Genomic DNA, 13033 nt, shown 5'->3' on the forward strand with positions numbered 1-13033 from the left:
TTCTTTTACCTTTTTAAAAAATCTTCTCCTACACGGGCAATACAATCCACTCCCAATTTCTTACTGAATCTCGCGCAATATAAAATTCAAGATATTTGTATTCCATTGTCGGGACAGACAACTGTTGTTTCCAAATGTAGGAGGAAGGGCCTCGGCGGAGGAGCATCCCGCAACTTCCACATTTTAATCGGTAACTTCAAACTGTGAGAGTCAGGGGAGAAAAATTGGTCATGCTGTTCGCTCTTTTCCATCACTCTCAAATGTTGTAAATGTCATCTAAATTGGCCTGCACATCCACATGCAGACTGGCTCAATGTCAATTATATTATTTTCCTTTTCTACCTTCTAGTTCTGTTCAAACAGTTTCACAACTATTATAACTGTTTGTATAAATAGCTTATTCTCAGACTGTGTCTATTTGCATTCATGTTGTGACTTTACATGTTTTGAGCGGAATACCAGCTATGATTTACCCACTTTTGAGGAGTACATATATGTGGTAACATGTAATAAATAGTACATTTATAAGATTACTTACATATTCATTAATCTTTTTTTTCTTCTCATTTCCAGTAGTGAGCAGACATGTTTTTATCTCTCTAGTGTAACGTCATGAGAGTTTATAATGTGTATGTTGAGCAACAGTAGCCCATCTAACTCACAATTATACCTGTCCTTTCATGTAAAGCAATAATACTAAGTTATTTTACACCATGTACACTCATATATATGAACTAAGATCCTAATTGTACCTTATTGGGTTCATCTTCCACATTTAGTTCATTCATGTGACCTTTTATACCTCTAGCTGGTCGTTAGCACATTTTGGGATTAATATTGTCCTTTGTGCCACGTTCTACAAATTATCATTCTGTTTAGGTATGTCCTTTCGTAAGGATACGAACAACTTGTCACTCCAAAGTATGTGAAAGTGTATTTCCATTTAAAGACCTGATCGCCCTTTTATGGGTAAATGTACCACACTTCATTCAATCACTCTTTTCCTTCTGGTTAACCACTGTTGCATACCATTATAACTATCCCAATTTATCGTACTTATACAGTTGTCTTTGTAATTTCACCTTGAGTGTCCCATTATGTCAGCATGTGCTTCTCCAACCTGTCCGTTTCCCTTCACTGATGAGAGAAATGTGTTCGTTTTAGATTGGTGAATCAGACATGTGTATCTTTCTTTTTACTTTTACTGTTATTGGACCTTTGTCCATCCTCTCTGTTCTTTTTATTGAAAGTGAAGACAAACTATTAGTCTTTGTTTACTCATTTGTTTTGGTCTAGGATCGTCCACTGAATGACATTATTATGATTCTGTGGATTGTTTCTTCGTCAAACTCCTCTTCTAGTTCTAGTCCTCTTCTAGTTCTTGATTTTTATATGCATTTGTAGTCTGTGATGTCTTTAATACAGCATTACTATCTTATCTACTACTTCTCCACTGTTATCGAGAATTTTTATGTATCGGACATATTTTACAACAGTATCCTATTCACTTTCAATAACTTTTCATCCACACCTTCATTGTGCTTCATTGTGATTACTGAAGTCATAGGGACTGTGGAAATTTCTAGCTTCACACACAGTGTTGCATTTGTATTCAGCAGGACAGTGGCAAGGGTGTAGTATGTAGCTGGTGGTGCATTTTGGCATACATTGCCTAAATATATTACTAAAGCATCTTTTGGCAGCACACTTTTATTTACCGACAGCATGTTTCCCATTGAAATTGATGCTAAACTTGCTCAGACATAAAGTTTTACTGATAAAACTATAAAAAATACAGTTGTGTGTGGAAATCGGGGTTCCGGTGAATATCAGTTGTGCATCAGCAAGTAGTGTCTTGACTTGTTTTGATCCTATTCAAATCTTTGTTTCCAGAACACTTCAGAATTACAAAGAAAATTGCTTAATGTTTGCTTTCCTAACTGTTTCAAAATATTAGTACAGTTCATTTACAATTATCTAAATTATTTTTTTTTAAATTACATCCTGCAGCCTTCCCAACAAGATTGTCCCATATTGCTCTTTAAAAGTGCCTCTCATTTTGCAGTCAGAGAAAGAAAAGTAAAAACCAATCCCCATGTTAAAAGAATAAGCAGCAAATTGTCAGAAGACCTAGCCTGGCATTTAACCTTTGTCTTTGAAGCACAGCAAATGTGACAAGGACCATACAAAAAGTAAAGGCATCTTTCTTTATTGCTCTTTCGCTGTCCATCAGAAGTGGGCAGGTGACCCATAGTTTGGGTAAGGCTGTGGTAGTGAATACTAGCAATGGAGCCACCTCCGTCACGCAGCGATAGATGGAATTGTCCACCGCCTGATAAAACTCGTCATCCTGCAGATAGGGGCAGGGTTCTTCTTCGTATTCCCCTTCCATCTCGGAACCAAGGGCAAATGCGGGGCACCCAAGAGGGCGGCAACCGAGAAAGTTCTCGAATGTGGGCAGGCCAAGCGGCTGCGATCACGATTTGGGCCCACTGACGTGGCAGGTGGGCTGCACCAACCCCCAAGCGCGCAGACCCTCCTCGCCGGGACCGGGTCTACGTACCCCTCAAGCGCGCTAGGCCACACTCGGGTAAAGAGGTGCACAAAGGCCACCCGAAGGTGATTCACGCGGTCAGAGCCGCTATACAGACCCCAGCGGGCGTCAAAAACGGGTAAATTACAGACCCAGGTCACCAGGTGTCAGAGGGGTACACGAGGGCTGGCTCCTGCGCAAGCAGACTCCACGGCGCGGCTCCTGGTACTGCGGAGGCGCGCCGAAGGGTCGGCGAGACGACAGGCCGCCCCCTTGCGGTCTATGTACACACCGCACACAAGTGGGAATAAAGTCGCGTAGGAACGAAGAACGTTCCCGCAACTGGGGACTCTGTAAGGGAATAAGCCATGCAATGAGTCCCCCAAATGATCGTACACAAGACAATCAATCACAATGAAAAAGGAAAAAATATAGGAAAGCACTTATCTGGCTGCGGGAGCAGCGAAGAAAGAGGAGGAAGATGATGAGAAGTCCGGTTATATAGTGATGATGGACAGTGTGGAAGGACTATGGACTATTGTTATGCAAAGAGACTCTTGGGAGTTGTTTGATTTGTTGAACATTACGTCAATGCTTTATGTTTAAAGCATTTTTTGTTCTTATTATATTTTTTCCTAAGCTGCTGTGGAGTCTTTATGTTAATAAAGCGAAGGAAGATATAGCATAATCCTCGCCTCCGTGTCCTTAATAGAATTGAAACTTACCGTTACGTAAGCTAGGCAAATTTCGATTGTCAATCGTTGCCTTACGCCCATATACATATATACTAGCAGCCCGTCCTGACGTTGTCCGGGTATGAATTGCTGCCGGCCAGTAGTATATTGTTTTGTAGGATTTCGTTTTGATAGCATTTCTTATCTGCGACAGGCCTGTGAAACGCTCCGATTCACAGTGCACTGCTGATGCACTTAAGAGTGCGCGTTCAGTAGTGTGTGAACTCGAGTTTCCCTACTTTATATTTCCTTGCAATATTATATAGCGCGAACTCGACAATATGGCATGAGCACAATTTACATTACAGAAGGACACATTCATTTGTGGTAGGCACGGGGAGACACAGCCCATTTGCCTGGAATCACAGGATGTTGAGCTGATGTCGAGATTCGAACGTAGCTCCCCAGCTCTAAAGTTCGCAATTCTAGATCTTGTGGCGGGAGGTGTGTCTGAAAGTGTATGTCGGTGCTGGCCATCAATGAGAGAGACCTGTGCATTTTTCAAATGGGTGGTGAAAAAATATGAGTCTATTGCTGGAGATGTGGGCCGCCGTGCCACCAATGTACTTACCGGGGGAGGGTAAACACCCATTATTCTGCAACTTTCTTTCCACATACCAGCACTCCGCATACTTTCATTACGAAAGCGCCATGACTCCGCAATGCCACTATAACGCATTACATTACATTTTATATGCTTTTACCACGCATACATTACCAACGAAATTCGTTGTAAATGCATGAATGGTAAAAGCATGTTTTTTTTAAATGATTGGATAAGGTAAGTATGGGTATAGGGGTATATGTTTTGGGGTACTGAGGTATATGTTTTGGGGTGTTTGGGTATTTTAAGGGTTCAGATATAGTTTTGGGTTATGTGGTACAGGTGTAGTTTTAAGGTTCAGTGCTAGGTTTGGGTTTTGGGGTATAGGGGTATTTTTAGGGTTCAGGGGTAGGTTTGGGTTTTGGGGTACAGGGGTATTTTTAGGGTTCAGGGGTGGTTTTGGGGTACAGGGTTATTTTTAGGGTTCAGGGCTAGGTTTGGTTTTTGGGGTACAGGGTTATTTTTAGGGTTCAGGGCTAGGTTTGGTTTTTGGGGTACAGTGATATTTTTAGGGTTCAGGGGTAGGTTTGGGTTTTGAGGTACAGTGGTATTTTTAGGGTTCAGGGCGAAGTTTGGGTTTTGGGGTACAGGGGTATTTTAAGGGTTCGGGCTAGGTTTGGGTTTTGGGGTACAGGGGTATTTTAAGGGTTCAGGGCTAGGTTTGGGTTTTGGGGTACAGGGGTATTTTTAGGGTTCAGGGCTAGGTTTGGGTTTTGGGGTACAGGGGTATTTTTAGGGTTCAGGGCTAGTTTTGGGGTACAGGGGTATTTTTAGGGTTTAGGGATAGGTTTGGATTTTGGGGTACAGGGTATATTTATAGGGTTAAGATGGGTTAGTGTTTAAGGGTGTTGAGTAATTTTAAGGAGTAAGGGTGGGTTATAATTATGGGGTGCAGGGGTATTTAAAGGGAGCAGGGTGGGATTAGCTCACGATATGAGACATGGCATGCAGGGCGGAACGTACCACACGCCCCCAGCGTTTGTCATGCCCCCAGCACACGCCCACAGCACAACGCAGACACGCCCACAAAGGACTACTTTGCTGGCATGGTTCTTTTACCTTTTAAATGTATATGGTGGGCGTCTGCATAGCCTATGTCCTTCTGCTGCAACTGCCCTTTCCAACGCTGTATTGGGTGTTGTGATTGGTGCTGTGGTTCCTGAGATTACCCGCCTCAAAGGTTTGGGCTCTCTCTTAATTATATTAGTATAGATATAGTTGGCACGCTCTGCATCGGAAGCTCATTATACTCCAACGGAGGTGGAATATCAGGAGGAGGAAACCCTCCAGGTCATCCCGCTGGATGATGAATTCTGTGATGCGGTGGATACATCTATTCACCGGGCAGTCGAGGCAGCGATGGGCCCCTTTGAGAGGCGCATAATGAAGTATGCTTACGCCATTCAGGCCGAGAAGACCCAACACGCGGGAAAGCGCAAGTCATCCACGGCGTCTGCACCTGATGCGTTTGACTCTTGAAATCAGCGTTTTTGGCAAAATCTCGGCGATTAGAACAGGAAGGTGTGCCTGATGCTCCAGAGGAACCGCAGTTCACTCCTGAGGATGATAAAGATGATTCGGCAGGGGATTCTCTGGACGAGGCAGGTCAGTCTACTCCCTGGTGTCCTCCTGCTCCCCCCTCAGAGCTCACTTCTCAACCCGAAGTGCCTTCAGATATGTTGGTACCGGAGGACTTGGTCCATCCCAGGTCCTCAGCCTGGACCCCCTCTCCGAAGGTGTCGGCTTTTGTGGCCAGTAGGCTGCGCAAGCCCCTTGAGAAAGAAGTCAGAGCCTGCTTAAGGGCGGAGTGCCCTAGACCAGCCATTCCCGGCAAGGTGGCCACAACACCGGAGGTCGATTCTAAGATGGCGACCTTCTTGCAAAAGTACGTCAGAGATCCCAAAAAAGGCATCGATCGCTCCTGGAAGAATTGGCAGGATAAGCTCTGGATGCGGTCGGACCTTTAACTAAGATCTTGGAGCTGGCTGAGGAGGCCAAATCGTCAGGCGCATCCTTGTCCCTTGATCGGATATCTAATTGGGCCCAACGGGCTTTAGTCTTTTTGGGCAATGCAAATTGCACCCTCTCTACAGAGAGGCGTCGTTCCTTCTTGCTGAAAGTGGATCCTAAGCTCGGGGATTTGGCCTCTTCAGAGGCGGGCTCGGTGGCCCAAGGCGGTTTACTCGGGGATCCTTTTATTAAGGAATTGACGTTTGTCTCAACGTTCACCTCTCTCGACAAGACACAGTCCTCTATCAAGAGGGTTTTCAACCCACGTGTTTTTGTCGCTGCCGGTCGTGGCAGAGGGTGCTCGGCCGGCAAGTTCTTCACCCAAGGCCCTCAGAGAGGTGGCAAGAAGTCCATGGACTCAGTACGGCAGGAGTTCTTCCAATCCCGTCGTGGTGGCTGAGGTCGTGGTGGCAGAGGTTGAGGCCAACAGATGGCCACAGCAGATGAGTGTCTCCCCTTCACGTTTACCCAGGGTGGGTGCAGGCTGGCTCTTTTCGAGGGCAACTGGAGAACTGTTACTTCAGACGCCTGGGTGTTACAGACTGTTCGAGGTTTTCAGATCGAATTTTACGGGACGCCCTCCCGACCGGTTCGACCCAGGCCGCAGGTTTTCGCTCTTGGCATGGCCGCTCTCATAGACCAGGAGGTGGCCGATCTCGTGCGGAAAGGAGCGGTGGTTCCCTCCTCCCTACACCCAAGGGGTTTTATCAGCAATATTTTCGTGGTGGTCAAGGCAGACGATGGGCAATGCCCCATCATAAATCTGAAATAATTCCTCAATGGCTGGTTTACAGCCATTTCAAGATGGAGGGTATCCATCTTCTCCGCGATCTATTGCAACCTGGCGACTGGATGGTGCGTTTGGACCTGAAGGACGCGTACCTGACGGTGCCGGTCTATTCCCCACACAGACTATTTCTGCAGTTTCTTTGGAGGGGTCAGGTTTACAAGTTCGCAACTCTGCCTTTCGGACTCTCCTCTGCCCTGTGGTGCTTCACGAAGATTCTCAAACCAGTTGTGGAGGGCGAGGGTCTTCGGCTCATCGTTTACTTAGATGATATCCTGTTTTTGGAGCAGTGCCCCTTACGGTTGGCAGACCGTCTCAAGGAATTGTCCGATCTGCTGCAGCATCTGGGTTTGTCATCAATGACAAAAAGTCTCTCCTGGTTCTGTCCAGACACGTAACCTTTCTGGGTTTTACCATTGATTCGGTGACCTGTACCTTGAGCCTTCCTCCCAGGAAAATTGTCAAAATTCGCAGAGAGCTCTGGCGCACCCTGGCTCGCCCCTCCACCTCGCTTCGGCAGACAGCGAGAATAGTGGGCCTCTTGTCCTCGTCGATACAGGCCATATTTCCGGACCCCTCAATTACAGGGCACTACAACGCCTAAAGGCCGCCCATCTCCGGAAAGGTCTTCAATATGCGGATCAGGTCCCTCTCACGGAGGAGGTGTGCAGGGAGATGCGATGGTGGCTCGACCATACCGAGGGCTGGAACGGCAGAGCCATCTTTGGTTCCGAGCCGGATTTGATCATAGAGCCTGACACCAGCAAACTCGGCTGGGGTGCTCGCTGCGGGGACTCCTTTTCAGGAGGAAAGTGGTCTTCTGCAGAAAGCCAGTTGCACATCAATTGTCTGGAATTGATGGCGGGTTCCTTCGCCATCCGGTGTTGGACCAAGGACAAAGTCTCATGCCATGTCCTTCTCAAGATAGACAACGTGTCTGCAGTGAATTATATCAACCACCTAGGGGGCACGAAGTCCAAAACTCTGGCAGAGTTGGCCAAGGATTTATGGACTTTTTGTCTTGCCCACAACATCTCGGTGACGGCGGAATACCTCCCTGGGGTGGTCAATGTGGTGGTGGACAAGCATTCCAGGACTTGGGCATACATGAGTTTGTGGCAGCTTCAGCTGCGGGGTTTCCAGCGGCTGAACGATGTATGGGGACCATTCTCCATGGACCTTTTTTGCGTCCAGGCTGGACCACCCAGCTCCCAAAGTTTTACAGTTGGAAGCAGGACCGTCTGGCGACAGCGATGGATGCGTTTCTGCAAGACTGGTCAGTGGAGTTAGGGTATGCCTTTCCCCCCTTCGCAATGATCGTGAGGCTCACGGCTGCAGTCAGCAGGCGAGGGTGGTCCTGATAACGCCTTATTGGAGGTCTCAAGTGTGGTTTCCAGTGCTTCTGGAAGCGGGCATAAATGTCTCGCAGTTCGGCACCCATTCAGTGCGAGGGGCCATGGCGTCCAAAGCCTTCTCCTTGGGGGCCAGGTTAGAGGACATTTTGAATGCAGCCGACTGGTCATCGGACTCCATGTTCAAGAGATTTTATTTCAAGCCAGTCGTGGATATGGCCTCGCTGGTGGTGGATAAGCTTTGAAAGAGCATAATCCTCGCCTCCGGTCCTGCCATAGAATGAAAAATTTCCTAGTCACCATGACGGTAAGTTTCAATTCTATTAAGGACGCGGAGGGGAGGATTATTCCCGCCCAGGGCTCTGGCGATCTCCTGTTTCCTGCCCGGGTGAGCTTCACTTTGTAGGAGCGAGCCCTCGTATGGTATAGGTATCTTGAAGTTTATTGTTACTAATGTTTTCATGATGATATATACTTTCTGTAATCCTTACTGTTGTTTGGGTTCATTTTGTGCTTGTTTGGTTCAAAGAAACAGAGTCATGGCTTCTGTTTTCTTTCAGGGTCTGATGGAACCAAGAATGAGTGATGCTTTGAGTACTGGTTCTGGCCGCAGTCTCGAAAGAGGAGGTTAACCCAGGAAGCACACGCCTTCGGTATTAGTGGAAGGAGCTGATTGGTGGACTCTGTGAACTGTCTAAGGCATCTTGGGAATGCTAGTTTTCTTTTGTAAAAAAAAAAAAGATGTTTATGATAAACTGTGGCTGTAGGAATAAACGAATGTACAGCATAATCCTCGCCTCCGCGTCCTTAATAGAATTTAAACTTTCCGTCATGTTTATTAGGAAATATTTCATTTGTGCCCAGGTAGCAGAAACCAAATCCCTTTGCTGTCACTAGATAATGATTAAAAACATTAGGTTGAAGTGTTTACACATGTCTGAGTTCTCCTGTTCCTCATTGTTTCTTTCACTGCCTTGCTGTTATTTTTCCCAGTTCATCGCCACCTCTCTCACTCACTGCATTCCCCAAAAACCTTCACAATTCTTCTCTCACAGAGGCCCCTGTGTTCAATGTATCCTGGGACTGTCTCAGTTAAGTGAGTGGTTTGTTACAAATGAGTCTTACCTGGTTTGTGTACACACCCTGTCTGCAGATGGACGTTATTTGGAAGATTCCTTGGGACCTGCACCACCTTCCAAGCTTTCCAGTCGTGGGAAGAAACAGAAAGAGAAATCCTCACGAAGCCCACTCCGAGTCACCACGTCAGAAAGCAATGTGAAAAGGGGCGGTCGTGTAGAGTTTCGAGATCCCCTTGTCTCGTACAGGTAAGATGTTGCATAGCTGCAAATGCTTTCTGTGTGTGAGTCTGCAAATTCTTAGTTTTGGCCAGATATGAAATTACTTGCTTATCATCGTCCCTTGCAAGCATTTGTCATAGCTTTACAGATCTAGTCATATACCATTTTCTGGGAAAGGTTTGTGGAAGTGCGATAGTACCCTGCATCCAGTAGTTTTGTTTTCACTTTTAAATCAAGGGTTTTCCTTTTCGCTGTACTGGCCCTTGAAAGTTGCTGCTCTTTAGGTAAGTAAGTAAATTGTTTATTGTACATGGTTAGTTAAAACCTTTACAAAAATTAAAACGGTGTTTAAAGTACATTTTAGGGAGGAGCTTCGTGCAAGCCTAAGATGGCCACGTGAGCCCGGGGCTCCCGAGACCCCCGCCGCCACCGATGATATCCTGTATTAAATCCTGTCACCGGACCATCGTAACTTGTGACTGAAGGGAAGCGGCGTTGACTGCTGCAATCTACGGCTGATTCCGCCGCCGGGATGCTGAGATAGAACGTTGGCGAGTTAGGGGCCTACGGCTGGAGGAGGCCGGGGTCTCGAGTTGGCTTTCACCCCGGCCGGAGTTGATCAACAGCGGGGCCGGTAACCGGAAGTCGCCGATCCGTCCCACATCTGATGCCAGTTGCGTTCGCCCCTTGAGTGGGACCCCCCCCCCCTCCCTCGGCTCACTAACCACCCGCCTGATGAGAAGGAAGGCCTGTTTGACCCACAGCGTGCATCTTTGCCCGGCCGCGGCGCAGTGAGTTCGGTGCGCCCGGCACGACTGGGTGGAGGTGCAGCTGGCCGCGGAGTGAGACCCCTGATCTGGAGGGCTGAGAGAGAGACCCGGGGGCTCCTGGACGTGGCCCTATGCGGCGGCCTTCACCCCCCCTCCCCTTATCTATACCTCGGATGTGGCCCATCGTCTCAGAGAGCGGAGCAACCAGGCCCTGAAGACACGCAAAACTTGCAGGAGTGGACCTATTTCAAGCGTGCTGCCAGGGCCAGGGAGAGCGTATAAATCCCCAAAAAAGACTCGTAGGAAGCTATGCTGGCTGGAAGTTGTAAGGGGGAGAGGCGCTGCTGGCAGTTCGCTACGTTTGGACTGAGAGACGTGTGAAAAGAATAGTCTGTGGGAAGGTGACCAAGAGCCGGAAGTGGACTCGGATGACATCGTCATTGTCTTGGATTAAAGATCATAGCGCATTTCCAAGGTGTGTTGACGATCTTGTGTGGCACAGGAGGACTGGGCAGATTGGGGCATCGTCTTGATGGGCCCACATGACTGTGTTGGACAACGATTGCATGCAATCCGAGAGGTGGGGGCCGTGAGCTGTTCTGAGAGTCTGCTGTCTGGCGTGGGGGGGGTGTCGGAGTGTCGGTAGGTGGACACAAACACTGGCGTTGACCTGACTGGTTTCCCTCTGGCTACACTAGTGGCAGCGGATGTCATCGACTGGCCTGGATAGGGGCTGAGATTGTTGCTGACAGTTCGAGCTGCCCTCCATGGCTGGTGTGGCAAGTCTGAGAGACCGGGTGCTGGCCCTAAGCCTAGAGTCAAGATGGCGACTAAACCTGAGGCGGAGAAGCAGCAATCCAAATCCACCAGGGTGTCCCGGTATGTTAACGCTAACAAGTTGGATCGGTACACGCAGCCCAGGGGCTCGCCTACTGGGTCTGGACGAACTCAAGACTGAAGTGCGGAGGCCTCCTGTCCTGCATCTGAGCCCACGCTACAAGATGTGATGACCGCCATAGATGGGGTTAAAACATCTCTCGGACAAAAGAATGGAAACGAGCGACCACAAGCTAGACGCGGTGACCATAGAGGTCAATTTGATCCGAGCTGACCTCACCAAAACGAGTGAGAAGGTAAAGTCGCTGGATATTAAGATGGCAAGCTTAATGGATGATGTGGCACAGTTGCAACAGGAGGTTCGGAACCTTAGAACCTCTAGTGAAATGGCGGGCTGCCAGCTGGATGAGTATGAAGGGAGGGCCCAAAGAAACAATGTACGTATTACTGGTGTTCCGGAGTAGGCTGAGGGTCAGGCCCCTGACTTATTTGTGGAAGACATTATACTCAATCATCTGAAACCTAAGAGGCTGGGGAACTTCTTCACGATAGAACGGGCACACAGAATACTGTGAGGAAGGCCGCGTCCGGGGGCCCCTCCCTGGCCAGTGATCGCAAGGGTCCTCAACTTCAGGGACAGAGACGGTATCCTGCAAGCCTCTAGGTCGTGGGGCCCTTTGAAATATGAAGACTCCACCCTCAATTTTTTCCAGACTGCACCCCGAAGGTTCAGAAACTGCAGCAAAGCTTTCTTGGAGTCAAGCAGCGGCTCGGAGACAAAGGATATAAGTATGCTATGATGTTCCCTGCTAAGCTGCGAGTCGAGACTCAGGGAAAGGTCTGGTTCTTCGACAATCCTGAAATTGCCTCGTACTGGGTTGATGGCCTTCCTTCCGGGGGGGAGCCCCAGAGACGGAGTGACGAGGACGGAGGGGGCCCTCCGGAGCAGGAATGATGAACAATATTACGGTCTGTGCTGTGGGCTCTTACCGGGGGGGAGGGGGGGGCGGGAACGAGACATTATTTGCACACGCTTTCCTTGATGGAGATTCAATGCCGGTGTTTGTATCCGGTATGGCGGGGTAGGGACAGGGAGCGTTTAACTCCTCCTCAGATCTACATTTAGATAGTCGGTTAGTTAGAGTATGGAGCGACAGGCACACTGCGAGTTGGGGATTGGCAAATGCTGTGAGTAGGGGTGCAGGGAGGGGGGTGGGGGGAGTGGAGTATGGTTGTATTTGTTGTGGTGTGATTGTGGTATTTTTTTTTTGTTTTTGTTTTTTTATTTTTTCCTTTGTCTCAGGTGCCATTAATATAGCGAGACGTTTAGCACGTGGGTTCAATGGGGCAGGGTAGTAGAGATTCAGGGATGAGTTCTGAGCTGGAATGTGAATGGTCTGGGGGACAAGATCAAGAGGGGGATGGTCAGTCAACTTATTAAGCGATATTCCCCAGATGTAGTACTGCTGCAAGAGACGCAGGGGGGTACAAGTTGGTGGTGCATGCTGGGTTCACCACCAGCTCCCAGGGAGTCGGGGTCTTGATCAAAAACTCCTTCCCTCTGTCAATACAGGCCACCTGGGTGGATCAAAGGGGCAGATACGCGGGACTCACGGGCTGCTTGGGGGTAAGACTGTCACCTTCTTATCTATCTATGTGCCACCGGGCCTTCAGACTGAGACCTTTCGTGATTTGACAGCAGTCTTTCTCACATTGCCCCGGGGGGGGGGGGGGGGGGGGGATTGTGTTAGGTGGTGACTTTAGAATCAATCATTTTTAGGTTTCGCTGGGGGACGGAGCCGTTAGGCTCCTCCTCCAGAGAAATCTATTGAGTACAGTAAGGCACTCTGGAACACGCCCCCCGTCCCATTGGCTAGCTCCATAAATGGAGCCTAGCCATTGGACGAGGGGCCTGTTCATCAATGCCGGACCAGACACGGGGGCGTTCCCGAGATTCTTTGGCTTTTGCCGACGTCACGCGACGCCGGGAACGCCCCCGAGTCTCCTCCGGCCGGGTCGTGCTTGCTGCTGTCCTGCCTTGTGTCCCTCCTCCCGCCGTCCCCACGTTTCCCGCCTCCCTCCCGCCGTCCGTTCCTCTCGTGTCCTTT

The 13033-nt window shown here is 48.7% G+C and overlaps 1 protein-coding gene across 2 annotated transcripts in view; it reads left to right on the forward strand.

Moving 5' to 3' along the window:
- CEP350 (centrosomal protein 350) overlaps positions 1–13033 on the forward strand; it is a 1459870-nt gene that overhangs the window by 56610 nt on the left and 1390227 nt on the right. For both annotated transcript variants that reach the window (XM_086955422.1, XM_086955428.1), the window contains exon 5: positions 9174–9345. In XM_086955422.1, coding sequence (XP_086811548.1) covers positions 9174–9345 — 172 coding nt within the window. The remainder of the gene's footprint in view (positions 1–9173; positions 9346–13033) is intronic.

Source organism: Lissotriton vulgaris, chromosome 1_1 (genome assembly GCF_964263255.1).
Source record: "Lissotriton vulgaris chromosome 1_1, aLisVul1.2, whole genome shotgun sequence".
In the NCBI taxonomy this organism is placed as follows: domain Eukaryota; kingdom Metazoa; phylum Chordata; class Amphibia; order Caudata; family Salamandridae; genus Lissotriton; species Lissotriton vulgaris.